The following is a 14,027-nucleotide window of genomic DNA, read 5'->3' on the forward strand; positions in this document are numbered from 1 at the left end:
CCCAAGCAAGCTATAAAACCCAAATATTAAAAGTCCACAGAAAGAAAATCAGATTCTGGAAATCCCGTAATTGATTTTTTATTAGTAGTTTTTCACAAAATAATTGACTGAAAAAAATACAATTCCTTCACTAACATCGTCGTCTGCTAATCTGCTTTGCTTTTTCTCCTCGCACTGCACTTCATGATTTTATTAATGAAGGGCATCATTTATCGTGGTAACCACCCCTTTTTGTTTTTGTTTTCAATTTTTTTTTTTTTTTTTTTTTTTTTATAGTTTATGGATCTGAATTAATCTGTTTCGATTTGCTTGTTCCGGAATTTATGTGACCTGATTTTGATTTTATGAGAAATTGTTTTGATCCCATGTTAGATTTTGCCATCAGTCTGTTACTGAATTCCTTTTTGAGGTTGTACTTTGTTAAAAAAAAAATCTTTTTTCTTATCGTGGGATGGTATTTTTATATGATGGTATTAGATTGGACACGGAGTTTATGTTAATTTGATTTATCTTAGAGAGTAGGAGTTTTTTTAGATTTATTCTTTATACATTTGCTTTCGATTTGAATACTGACAAAATTTATATTTTCAGAGGAGGTCAATTAGATTATCTCATTTAGTTTAGCATTGTGCAAAAGGTAAGAATTTGTTCACTTTGCACCGACGTTATGGAGAAAAGTGGTTTGTACAAAGATCACCATCCAGTGCAGAAGTTGGTAAGTATCTCAAAGTTAGCTATGTTCTATTCACACTTTCTTGTTCCTCAGAAATTAATTTATCTTTGTTTCTAAAAACGATTTCAATAAATGGTTTGTGACTTCAGTTGGATGCGTGCAATGTTTCCTCTTCTCACTTTGCCCGCGGTTAAGTAAGAATTTATACTTTTGCTGTTAAAACTTAGGCCAGTTGGCTATTCAAGTGTTCACTTAGCATTGATTTTGTTTCGATAAAGCTTTCACTTAGCATTGATTACTTTAGTAATATTGTATTGACCTCTATATCTCTATGGAATGCCTTTGTTCAGTTGGTCGAATGTCTGCCTTCCATAATTTATGAAGCTGGACAATGCCTTTTAAGTTGCTGATAAATACATGAAGATGCTGTTCTGGATTTCCTTTTTTGACTGATTGACTTCCTATTCTTTTTCTTTTCTAGGTTTTGCATTTTCTACACCATGACGTTGCTTCTCGGAAATTTATCGCAGAGGATTTATACTATGTTACTTTAGCGTTTAGCCTTCTTGTTTGATACTTGTAAATAGATAGTTTACCTGTAGATAAAATGGAATCAAAGTTGTTTGAATTGTTAGATAATGGCCATAGGACTGTGGTTGGATCAAAGAGGAAAGTGGCTTCTCAAAATTTGGCTCATTTATTTAGAGCCAACAGTGAGAAACTGTCAATTCAATCCAACCATGATAGCAAGCTTGGAGAGAGGAAAAGGACTGCTGAGTGCGAGTCTAATTTTCAGTCACATCTCAGCAAATCTTTACTCAAGAACTACTTAAACTTTATGAGAAGCAGACTACCACAACGGGTACTATTTTATCAGAATGGTGAATGGACTGATTTCCCTCAAGATATTATTCTTATAGTTAAAGAAGATTTTCGGGCAAAAAAGGCTGTTATTGAGGTGAAAGTCGGTGGCTTTCATTTAATGCTTGATATTCTATATATGGTTCAAATAGATCTGATTAATGGTTTGCACAAACCTATTGCCTGGATAGATGAAGCAGGTGGCTGTTTCTTCCCCGAGTCATATCTCGTCAGTTGTGAAATGCATGGGAACTTTGAAAGCCAGTCAAAGAAAATCAAAGAGTTTATGGCTATTGAACAAGATAGGGTAGCTGATATTAAGTTGCAACTCGAAATTGATTTTAATGGACTGGAAAATAGTAATTTGGAAGAATGTGTGGAAGAGTCAAATGTTGGTTTTAAGAGGATTAAAGTAAATCCTGTTAAAGACAATCAAGAATGTGCTGATGATAAAAAATCAGATGCAAAAGTGGAACAAGTTGCAGAGAATAAACAGAACCAGGAAACAAGGACTCCTGCTGTAGTTGCTAGCCTGAAATTGGTGGATGCAGAATCTGTCAAAAATATGTTTGTTATGGGAATGAATATCATCCCTAAAGTGGATGAAATCAAAATTACCAAATGCTCTAGTAATTATTTGAAAACTCGCTTGGAACTCTTTGAGAAGCAAATTGAAATAACCCAAAATTATCGTGGTAATGCAAATGTTCGATATGCTTGGCTTGCCGCTTCCAAAGATTTACTATATACAATTATGAACTATGGCCTTGCACTTGGGGGACCTAAACGTAAGACTAAATTTGGAGTCGGAGTTCACCTCAGTACTCTGCATTGTGCCTCCAAAAGGTTTGAATACATTTTCTTAATGCAACATTATCTCAGTCATAACTAAATATATTTTGCATCTTCAATGAGGTGAAACTCTGATCAGTTATCAGATTCCCCCCCCCCCACTCACAAAAAAGAAAAAAGGAAAACAATAAGCCTTAAAGAAAAGAATGCTCCAGGTTTTTATTTTCTTTTCAATGAAAAGGAAATACTACTGTATGCCGTTGGAAACCTATCCTGTGGTATGATTCGTAATATGAATCTCCACATGACTAGTGAAGACTATTATTGTTTCTTAGAGGATCTAACATCAATCTCTCTTTTCTTTTTTCTCTCTTTCTCTCTTCCAGTGCAATTAGTTGTGATGTTGACGAAAATGGCATCCGCTATATGGTTTTTACTCGTGTGATTTTGGGTAATGTGGAACTTTTGAATAGCCGATCTGAACAATGTTGTCCCATTGATGAAAAATACGATAGCGGAGTTGATGATCTAGAGAATCCTACTTGTTATGTTGTTTGGAATATGAATATGAACACACACATATACCCGGAGTATGTTGTGAGCTTCAGAATTCCTCCAGGAGCTGAAGGTGATCTCCACTTTTTTCCTATATCTAAGCATCAGGATGAGATAATCTGTATAGGCCTTATAATTCTAATGATTTGTTTTGAAACTCTTAGTGTGTATAACCATGGAGCCTGTCTTATTACTCCCTTTTTCATGTTGGGCCATTCCATGTTGTCGCTTTCCTTGAAATGGAAACTTTACCCTTCCTCTTTTGTTAAACTTTTCAGTAGTATCATATTCACTTTTATCTTTGCGCAAGTCAAATGTCAGAAAATAAATATCTGTTAACCATGCTTTGGGGCTTAGTTTTACTTATAACCACTTTATCTCGATTAAATTTTGGAGTTAAAATTGAACTTAACATTAACTTTGTCTTCTGGCAATAAAATTTAAATATTTTGTGTATGGAAAGTATATCAAGCTACATTTGTTTCAAAGTAACAAAAAGTATTTTTGCCTTAGTTAAGGAGTATTTCATTTGACTGGGAAGTGAAATAGGAAAACCATTTTTGATTTAGAAGTATAATTTCATACTCTTATTCTATACTCGACCAAACTATGACCATAAAAATGGGATTGAGAGAGTATATTTCCTTTTGCACATTTGCTTTCCGCAGATATTCTGAATATAAGAGCACGATGTAAAATTGTGAGGTGAAATTCTCAATGTTCTCTAGATCTGTGAAATAAATAAATCGACAAGTTTGTTATTAATTTCAGATTCTTTAGATCTGTGAGGGATCTTTTTGGGCATTTTCCCGTTTACAGATAAGCCAGTGTAATTTATGTTTTTAGCATTTTAATGTTGAGTAAATCATAAAATATTTCTCTTTTAAAAATCATGCAGCGCTTGAATTATCTCTATCACGTTTCTTACAGGACCCCACTTCAGAAATGATAGCCGGATGCATGTCTCAGGTGACAGTACTTGTTGTCAGGGCCCCACAGATACATTTCCTAAGGACTTGGTAAGTTACAAATATTATGAACTTGGTTATATGGCCTTCATTGAACTGAAAGATGGGGAAGTTGTGGAGGGGTGTTTTTGACATGCAACAATTGCGAAATGAACTGGCTGATAATATGACACATGAAATAAAGGTGGGATTTTGTTAGACTTCAAAAGAAATCAAGCACACTGGCAAAGAAGAGGAACATGAAGTTCACTCAACTCAAAAGACCATGTCTTGAATTTCTTTGGTAAAATGAGTGAACTTAAAAGAAGCAGCAACTTATATTATATCCTTCGACATGTTTTTTGCTTGTATTTGCTACTTCCATTTATCTCCTTGATCAAGCATTGAGTTTCTTGCTCAGATGCATGGTAGTTACCTAGGACATAATTGATGACACAGACACTTGCTTAAGTACTATCTAGGTAACTCTTTGATATTATTTAACGGCTTCGCATTTGTAAAGCACTATAAGGTACGTGATGCAACAAATAATCTTCATCCGCCATTCCAAAGATACTGTAATTGCACCTGCATGTGCTTAAACAGCAGTATAATTTATGGTAACAGTAAATTCTGAGACTCTTCTCCTGAGTTTTGTACAATCGTCTGCATCTTGAGATCAGCTCTGAAGTCCAGCTTTTTCTATGTTTGCTTGAATCTTTACTGCTATACTGCTTAGCCTGCCATAGTTGGTTATCAACTTTGTTGTTGGCTTCTAGATTTAGCTTCCTAACTCTCCACTCTTGACAGTTGCTAGCTTGCAATAGGTATTAGTATAGTGTGAAGTTTTGGTACTTTAGTGAACCTTGTCCTGCAAGAAAAATTTCTCTTTTGAAGCGTTTCTGGAATCATAATGAGGACAGGGAGAGCAAATGACCAGGACTGTATTACATTCTGCTTTTTTGAAGCAGTTCCTTCTGAATGGTTGTCTATTCATCAATTATCTGGAGTTCTTTCTAGATAACAGTTATTGTATATTCATCTTTAGGAAAGTCACAGTAATCAAATATCAATGGGTAAATTGTCCCTAGAAAAGGCTGCAAGGACTCCGAAGTCCCCTTGGATGCCATTCCCCTTGTTGTTTGCTGCAATCTCCAATGAAGTTCCTGCAGAGAAGATGAACCTTGTTACTAGCAATTTTGAGTTGTTTAAGGTTTGTATAGTTGCAGAATCTTTCCTTTCTCTTATTTTACGCCTGGATTTTCGTATTTAATTTTGTTCTAAAGATTTTCTTCTCTTGGTTCCTTTCCCGACATTGATAGAGCAAGAAGATAAGTAGGGATGAATTTGTCAGACAGTTGAGGTTGATAGTAGGCGATACTCTGTTGAGGTCCACAATTACAAATCTTCAGTTCAAGGTATGTTCTGTGTCTTTTATCTGGAGAGTTTGTGCAGTTGCTCTACATCTCAAGTGGCTTGTTGTCTAAACTTGAGAGCTGGCTTATATTTATTACATACATATGCTTTACTTTAACACATGCTGGCTTCTATTTGTTTATTTAAGTAAATATGGCGTTAAGTAAAGGTATTTGTGTTATTTTAGTTGTTCTTATTGTTAATGCATGCATTCTCATTCTATATTCTATCCTTGCATAAAATAATTACATAGGTTCTTGCATAAGTTAATGTTTTTTTTACAAGGGAAATGGAACTGGTAACTAGTTGTGTTGTTTTATGCTGCGATTATCTTTTATTATTTGGGAAGTCAAACTAGCCCAATTGTTTCTTCTTCTGTTATTTATTTATTATTTATTTGTTTTTTGTTTTTCTTTGGTAGGTACCATCTAAATCCTTTGAAATGGTTCCGCGAAAGCAAGAGCCCTAGAGTGCTGCCTTTAAATGAAATACTGCCAATTCCATTAGCAAAGCCACAGAGTAACAGTTCTTTACGTGAAACGCCTTTTCCGTGTTGTAGTGAGGTCGTTTAGGAAGTTCGATTTCCTTTCCTACAGTAATGTGATAGTAAAAGCATCTGATCTTTTGTCCTAGAATATGGGAATGCAAAGTAGTTAGTTCCTTTTCGGGACGGGCTTGATGGTTTTTCCTCGTGTTAACTTTGCTTTTGGTTTTCTGGTTAATTTTAGTTACTCCCTGAATTGAATTGAATGCTTATAAAGTTTGCCTTTGAGGTTTCTATTTCATTGTTCACTTTGCAAGTGGTCCATATGTATGTATTGTCTTAGAAGAGATCTTTCTAACTGCATGCATCCATAGATGGTATGACAATGCATCAAAACTAGGATACCATTAACGGAATAACTTGCTGCATCACCTTCTGTCCGATGCTGCTTGGATGCATTATATATATACCAACATCTCCTATTGCTATAGCTCATCTTGTGTGTTTTAATACCTGTTTTGATGATCATGTCTTCAATTTCCCGAAAATCTAATCATAGATGTGACTGGAATATTATGTCCTAACATGTTTAGAAGTTCACATACCGTTACACTACAGGTAGATGGCGCAACACCATTTACAGTTGGCGTTATGCTAATTATCTACAACACTATCTTTTTGCATGAGTTTTTCCCTTCACAGTTCACATGCGGCTATAAGAATCCACGAGGTTGATGTTCGCGTCAAGGGCAAGACCCAGACATTGGGCTGCTAGAATTCTTTCTTCATTTATTATTTCATTTCATTAAATTGAGGGTTCTTTCTTAACTGAAGCAGCAGTTTGACTTGTACAAGACTTGAGGTGAATCAAGAAATTACTTTTAGTTGGATCACAATTATTATATGTATACATCTGATATTTTTCTTTATGCTTCGAGCCAAAACCAATGAGTTTAGTTGAATTTATTCTCTACAAGCAAATGTTCCTTTTTAATTCTTCATTTATCGGCAAAATCCATATATATGGGTGTGAACTGTGAAGACTGGAACACATTAGGAAAATTAACACACTTACATAAGCAATGAGCCATAGTCATCAATACACTTAGATAGTTTCACGAGCAGAGCCCATGAATAATTTGCGTTCCAATGCATTTCTACTGCTAATTCAATATTTCTCTGTTAATTATAACTTATTAGGGGGTCAGAATTTCAGTCTCATTCTTTTGAAGATTTTATCAAATTGGTTAGCTATTAGTTACATTATGTGACATACAGTACATTATTCTGATCTTGGGTATTAGTGAGTTTATCAGTTAATATAACAGTGTAGTTTCATAATTAAAAAAAAGGGAATTAGACTATTTTTGGGCAGTACAAAGAATAAAGAATAATTAAAAGCATAGTGATAGTGGGTTCTTGTCAAAAAATCTGAACATAATTTTCTGTGAGTCTTTGTCATAAAAAATGTAGGGCATTTTGATGAGGTTCCCTTGCTTAAATTCTTTACAAAAGATTCAATATGTTTCCAACTTTTTGGCACTTTCTGCTAGTATTATAATAACAGGATCCTATACCTACGCTAAAGGACCTACGTTTGAAAAAAAAAACGTCAGTTACTATTACTTTAACTCGTGTTTTTGGCTATGATTGGATTGCAAATCATACCTTTAATTCTCTTATTTATTTTTTCAAGTATGGTCAAGTCTTCTTTAGGCATATTTCTTTTTTTGCTCTTAAAGGAAGAGTAGTTTGCATCATTCTCTCCTGAGAAATGTCTCAATGTCTTATAGATTACGGAATATCTTGAAAATGATTTTTCTTTCTTATACCAATTGTAGGATCTATTTCTAAAATTATCTGGTTTGAGAATTTTCCAGTTGGCAAAGTCATCCAAAGAATAAAATGATAACGAATGGACAATATCTCGTCCAATTTGAAAAATGAAGTATATGTATTTTTTTTCTTATTAGCATATCAGGTTTTCTTTCTCTTTTCTAAAAATACTATCTGAATATCTTACTTTACTAGTAAAATGCATCTTATCCTAAATTTACTTTTTGACACACGCATTTATTTTGAAAAGAGAACCATTGGTTTGACTAACGAACTATAAGAGAAAGTAAACATTCTTTCTTTGGACTTTTGGAGCAAGATTTTTGGAATAAAAAACTAACAGAAATTTGCAAAATGGCAGATAAGCGGATTTAAAGCCAATTTTTTTTTTTGCTGTGTTCCTAATTGTAACTTAGTTTTATGATTATCAGAGACATCATTAATGTAAATGACATCTTTCTTTTCTAAACAGAGAAAGGCATTAAAAGAAGTTTATTTATGACTGTGATTTGAAGTGTAAAACAGCTTCCTTTGATATATAATTCAGAAGTAAAGACTAAAAAATAAGTGCTTGACTGCAGAGTATTTTTTTAAAGAATTTAATGCAATTTTTGGTATTGATAATGCTTCTATTAAAAAGATTAAAACATTTATTATTTTTGTTTTGCTATTATAGTTGTCAATCTTTTACTATCGAACAATTTTAGATGTTATTTATTTGTATATACAAATTTTGAGTGGTCGCCATATTCGTCACACTTTGTGGAACACCGCTGTACGTTCTTTACATGGAGAGCAAATTTTTTTTTGTGATACTGTCTGAAACTCTAATAAAAACAAGATATGTCTATCCTTTTAATGTACGAAACGAGGTCTATGTATATTATTATCGTTAGATGATTGTTTTTTAATACTCGTGGTGTTTCAGACAAGTTTGCGCACATCTCGACTAATTCCATGAGTACTATTTTCTCCCACTAGCATAGATATTAGATAACTCTAACAACTAAAATTTGGACAAATTGAAAGAAATCACCTATATTTTTGTCTTTGTTGGGATATGGACTCGATCTTCCGTAGATGCTCCTAATTAAGACTATTACGGTTCTAGACTTAGTACCCTGTATTGATGCTAAATTATTATTGTTAATATTAAGTCTTATTTAGCCAAAAAAAGCATTTGATCTCGCACCACAAGTTGTCTCACTCTGTTGATTGCTTTGAATCCTAAATAAGAGGAAATGGACAGATTGAAATTTTTCCCAAAAAAAGTTGAACTTATCACGTAATTTAAAGTTGGACAATGCCAAAGAAAATAAAAAGAAAGCTTAAGAAAATAAGTGGGGCATTTGAAGTAACTATTCATGAGTAGAGCTTTTATGACTATTTCAACAGCGCACATATATACCAATTCGTGTTTCGACTTTTCTTGTTCTGTTACAGTGTACTTCGACAACTCATCATTTTATCTTCTGAAGTCAAAATATGATTTCTTGAAATTAGGTCTACGTTTTACTTCACTGTCATTTTGTGGCTCAAAGTTAGGCTACTAAATGAACATGTTGACCCATTTGTTCATTTACAAATGCCAAACTATGTCCTCCAAAGATAGTGATGTTTATCTAGTGTCGGTATATATACATAGGTTTTTAGTGTTGTGATTGCAGTAATCGTCAATTCATTTGATATTATATTCATCGGCAGCGTAAATTCTTTTTTCCACTTTCAGAATACTAAAAAGATTTTTATAACTCGGCTCGACTTAACGCTTCAATTGAAAGAGCTTTTAAAATTGACCAAACCCATTTTCTTATTATATCTTAGATCTCATAATTACTCAAATTTCAAGGAATACATATTAGTCTGTGTTTAAAATATCATGAATTCACTCAACATTTGCACCATATGTCGCTATAGTACTGTCAGAGTCATTCTTGAAACTCATAAATACTTCTAAAGAATGTAAAAACTAAGTTGTGGTCATAATTAAAGACAAATAGGACGTACCTTATGTTCGAGTACAGACTTGATTGTCGCGAAGTCTATAATTACGTTCTCTTATTTTGTAAGGACTATACACATCTAATATTAAAATAACAATGCTTGTAATATCATATAATTGCTTGAAGATTAAACCAATAACGGTATTAATGTAAGATTCCTTCTTGTGTCTCTACCTAATTAATCTATTGCCAATGCCTAGGGAAGATGAGAATTAGCATAAAAGAAGGAACAAAAAATTAAAAAACTTGATTGCTGACAAATCTAGATGCTTCCAAACTATAATTTCTTTTCCCAATCCTGAAGATTAGGAATATTTGAAACTCATTTCTCATTACCGAGGAATAGTTGACATTCATCCCCATTAATTTTACACTATAATATAAATTATAATTATAAAAATCCTTTGGCCTTACTGTTAATGATTTGCTTGAGATGACACTACTAGAAATCCACTAAAAATCAACCAAATATTTTTGATCAACGTTAGTCGGTCAAAAAAAGCGACCAAAAACCGTTCAGCTTGGATGGAAACTAGAAATTTTTTTTTACATTTTTTTAAAACTAAATACCGACCAACGTTGGTCGGTAAATTGGTCAACGAATTGACACAGCTGGTCAGACAAGAAAATTTTGGATTACCGACCAATGTTGGTCGGTAATCTGGACCCAATTTTTTAAATTTTAATAATTATTTTATTATTTAAAATATTTTATAATATTTAAGAATTTATATTTAAAATTACCGACCAACGTTGGTCGGTTAATGCAGGGAAAGCATTTACCGACCAACTTTGGTCGGTAATTATTATTTTCTACAAAATAACCGACCAAAGTTGGTCGGTTATTACGTCAACATTGGTCAAACTTTTGAATTACTTTTATATTTACTATCTAAATAATATAAATGTAATTCGTTAACACTTTTGTAATACAAATAATGAATACACTAACATATACTATATATAACATGCTATATATATAGTTAAAGTAGTACAACGAAGCGTGTTATATATATATATATATATATATATATATATATATATATATATATATAAAGAACACGAAGCGCTAGGAACACAGGGTCAGGTTCTTTTAGGGATAGACTTGTGAAGATCCTAATTAGTATATATAATTTATCATCAAATATATCTATTTGTAAATTGATTCATCGACTTATAACTTACTTAGATGCATCGATGAATATTAAAAACAAAACATTTGACCTATATCGACTAATAGTAAAAACAAAACGTCTCGACCTATATCGATTAATCTATGTCATGCATTATTAGTGATGAATGAATAAAAAATAGAAGAATTAATACTAAACATCTTTGATATATATATATATATACTAAACATCTTTGACATATATATATATATATATATATATGGATCACAAATTAAATAAACGAAAGAAGCTATTAGTATTAAGTAAACGAGTTAAATTAATAGGTCAAACATGGTCAAACTTTAACAAGCTATATATATACACACTAACATATACTATAACAAGCTATATATATAGTTAAAGTATTACAGTGAAGTGTGTTTGTGTGTGTGTGTGTGTGTGTGTGTGTGTGTGTGTGTGTGTATATATATATATAGGTATAGCCGTATATATATAAGAACACGAAGCGCTAGGACCACATGGTCGGGTTCTTTTAGGGATAGACTTGTGAAAGATTCTAATTAGAATATATACTTTATCATCAAATATTTCTATTTGTAAATTGATTCATCGACTTATAACTTACTTAGATGTATCGATGAATATTAATCGATGATTCATCAAAACATCTCGACCTATATATCGATTAATCTATGTCATGCATTATTAGTGATGAACGAATGAAAAAAGAAGTTATTAACATCAATTACAATATAGTGTACGTGTGTGTGATAAATTACTCACATACTTAATTATAACTTAAAAAATTTACTTAGATAGATGCTATTAATTTTAATTATTTTAAAAAATATATATTTTCAATCACCAACTAAAGTTGGTCGGGTTTTTTAAATTTTAATAATTAATTAAAAAATATATAATTTAGTTAAACCGACCAACTTTGGTCGGTAAAATTAAATTAATAAAATATGTTTCCGACCAAAGTTGGTCGGTAAGTACTTAAACTTGTCAGATGGTCGTTTTAAGCTACCGACCAATGTTGGTCGGTAAGCCATTCCGACTATCAAAACACCGTCCACACCCTAATGGTCGCGTTTTGATCGATAATTGACCATAACCGACCAACTTTGATCGGTTTTTAGCGAATTTCTAGTAGTGTCAAATCCATTTGCCTCACAACCAATATTGCAGAAAAAGAGATGTAATGAATCAAACAAATGAACACAATATATTTGTTTTGCATATAAGCTTTTATTATTTAACCATAGTTAAGTGATATGTGCATTTTCATGCTTTAATTTATGACTGATATGGTTAAATTATTTGGTGTGAAGCTAACACCGAATGTAAATTAAGAAAGTATAAAAATAAAATTAATTTTGGGTTAATATTTCGAAATATTTCCTTAATATAAATCTGCACGTTGCTTCCAAGGCTGTCGCCGGTCGGGAACCCTAGGAAATCCAACTGGTTAATAAATTCAACATTTTCCAGAAAAAGAAAATAACTCTTGGTGGGGTTCAAAAAATATTGACTTAACATTAATATATTACAATTTATTTAAATATTTTTGATTTCTTTCTTCTTCCTTCCTTTCCCTTTTTTACTTTAATAATTAATCTACAGAGTAGAATGTATCTTCTGGGTTAGGTTTTGATGTCTCTTTGTTATGAAAATTCCCAGGCAAAATCGTTGTGCATTTAACTGTCTGACTATTATAGTCACGAAGCATTCTTTCTTCTACCTTCATACATAAGCAAGAGACAATATGATGCCTTCCTTAGAATAAACATAAAAAACCATGACATTAGCTGCATTTAAGGTTTATGTTTCCTATATCTTATTTTATTTGTATCAAACAGTTATATTTGTATCAAACTGTTAAAATAGCTTTGAGGCTAATCCTACTGACTGATAGACTAATGAACAAGATTACATATACATGGTCACAGCGGCAAAGCTAGAAGCCCAAATATCGCCGAATTCATTAACTTTTGCTCAAATATTGTGTTTGTATTAAATATTTAAATAAATATGTATAAATGTTAAATTCAGAATCCAATTATTAACACTTAAAGTTATCATTCTAAAATTCACAACCCATGAATTTAAAATCCTATCTCCACCTCTAATAGTCTAATTTTTCTGGTTGTTGTTCAAAATGATAACCGTATGGCCTATTGAAACTGGTTTGAACTCAACTTGAGCTTTGACACGCGTTTTCACCATTGATGGTTAATAAGCGATGTTGGTTGAGAATTTGACCACAAAGTTTGAGGGTAGGGGACCCAAACTCTATCCACAAAGAGGACTCACAACATTATATGGCTGGATCAAGTATACTCAATTATTTATCCTTATTTTCTTGGAATTATTGACGTAAAATTTGATGCAAAAAAAGAAGAAAAAGTTATATACCGATAAAGGTAACATTTATTGATACTTTGTTGGCATTACATGATCAATGGATACAACCCATTTATTAGTTAGTCTTATTAGTTAGTTTTAGTCTAGTTTTTGGCCTAAGTGTATTTATAATTTTTCGGGTATACAACCCATGTAAAGAGTGTAGTGTGTTTATAATTTTCCCCCCAAGTATAAGTATGTCTTTCTAGAAGTCTCTGTACAAATTTTGACACATAATGAAAATATCGATTTTTCTCTCACAACTCTCTTCCTCCCTTTGTCTGAAACCCTAATCAAATTCATATACATTGTAGTTGATTTGTTAATCTTCACATGGTATCAGAGCTATGGGCATTAGATAGATCCTGACGAGAGGATTCGATCGATCTTACCCTCCCTGTTTGAATCAAAGTTTTTGCTTGTTCGCCAATTTTTTGTGACTGTTCTTCGGACTGGTCTGCGATGACAATATTTCAACTTTTTTGCTGGTAATTAGATTCCTAGTGAATATTTCTCTTTTTTTTTGCCGAGTTTTATTTGAATTTGGTTTGAATTTTTTTTTTGGTGACAGAAAAATCCTAGACAATTTTATTTTTTGCATTTGAGTGTTATGTACCTTCCTAAAATGGTGAATACTGATATTCCTGCAAATTCTAGTTCTAGTGATAACTCTACATACATTCCTGACCTTACAGGTCCCTTATTTCTCTACTTGTCTGATATACCTGGGATGTGTTTGGTGAGCACTCCATTCTCTGGGTCAAAGTATGGAGGATGGAGAAGAAGTATCATAGTTTCTCTTTCTGCTAAGAATAAGATATGATTTGTGGATGGTTCATGCCCTAGGTCAGTTACCACTAATGTAGCAAAACTGCGTCAATATGATAGATGCAACAATATGGTAATTTCATGGCGAACCAG

General features: G+C 32.5%; 1 protein-coding gene across 3 annotated transcripts; it reads left to right on the forward strand.

Moving 5' to 3' along the window:
• Positions 1-6,035, forward strand: LOC107783158 (inactive poly [ADP-ribose] polymerase RCD1-like). Of its 3 annotated transcripts, none has more exons than XM_016604133.2 (8): positions 1-217; positions 592-715; positions 1,155-2,380; positions 2,713-2,954; positions 3,812-3,900; positions 4,877-5,041; positions 5,151-5,246; positions 5,666-6,035. In XM_016604133.2, exons 3-8 carry the CDS (start codon positions 1,281-1,283, stop codon positions 5,711-5,713), a joined length of 1,740 nt encoding a protein of 579 aa, XP_016459619.1. In that variant the 5' UTR covers positions 1-217; positions 592-715; positions 1,155-1,280; the 3' UTR covers positions 5,714-6,035. The 3 variants fall into 3 exon arrangements, with proteins under 3 accessions (XP_016459619.1, XP_016459621.1, XP_075099724.1); XM_016604135.2 differs by having other exon boundaries at positions 4,925-5,041; XM_075243623.1 differs by lacking the exon at positions 1-217 and having other exon boundaries at positions 236-2,380.
• The last annotated feature ends 7,992 nt before the right edge of the window (positions 6,036-14,027 follow it).

The sequence above is a fragment of the Nicotiana tabacum genome, chromosome 22 (genome assembly GCF_000715075.1).
Source record: "Nicotiana tabacum cultivar K326 chromosome 22, ASM71507v2, whole genome shotgun sequence".
In the NCBI taxonomy this organism is placed as follows: domain Eukaryota; kingdom Viridiplantae; phylum Streptophyta; class Magnoliopsida; order Solanales; family Solanaceae; genus Nicotiana; species Nicotiana tabacum.

Bases quoted from the DNA above. Each gene is read 5' to 3' on its own strand.
- LOC107783158 (XM_016604133.2), top strand. From the start codon at position 1,281: ATGGAATCAAAGTTGTTTGAATTGTTAGATAATGGCCATAGGACTGTG. The intron at 3,901-4,876 runs GTAAGTTACAAA...ATTCATCTTTAG, and splicing joins ATACATTTCCTAAGGACTTG to GAAAGTCACAGTAATCAAAT. The intron at 5,042-5,150 runs GTTTGTATAGTT...CGACATTGATAG, and splicing joins GCAATTTTGAGTTGTTTAAG to AGCAAGAAGATAAGTAGGGA.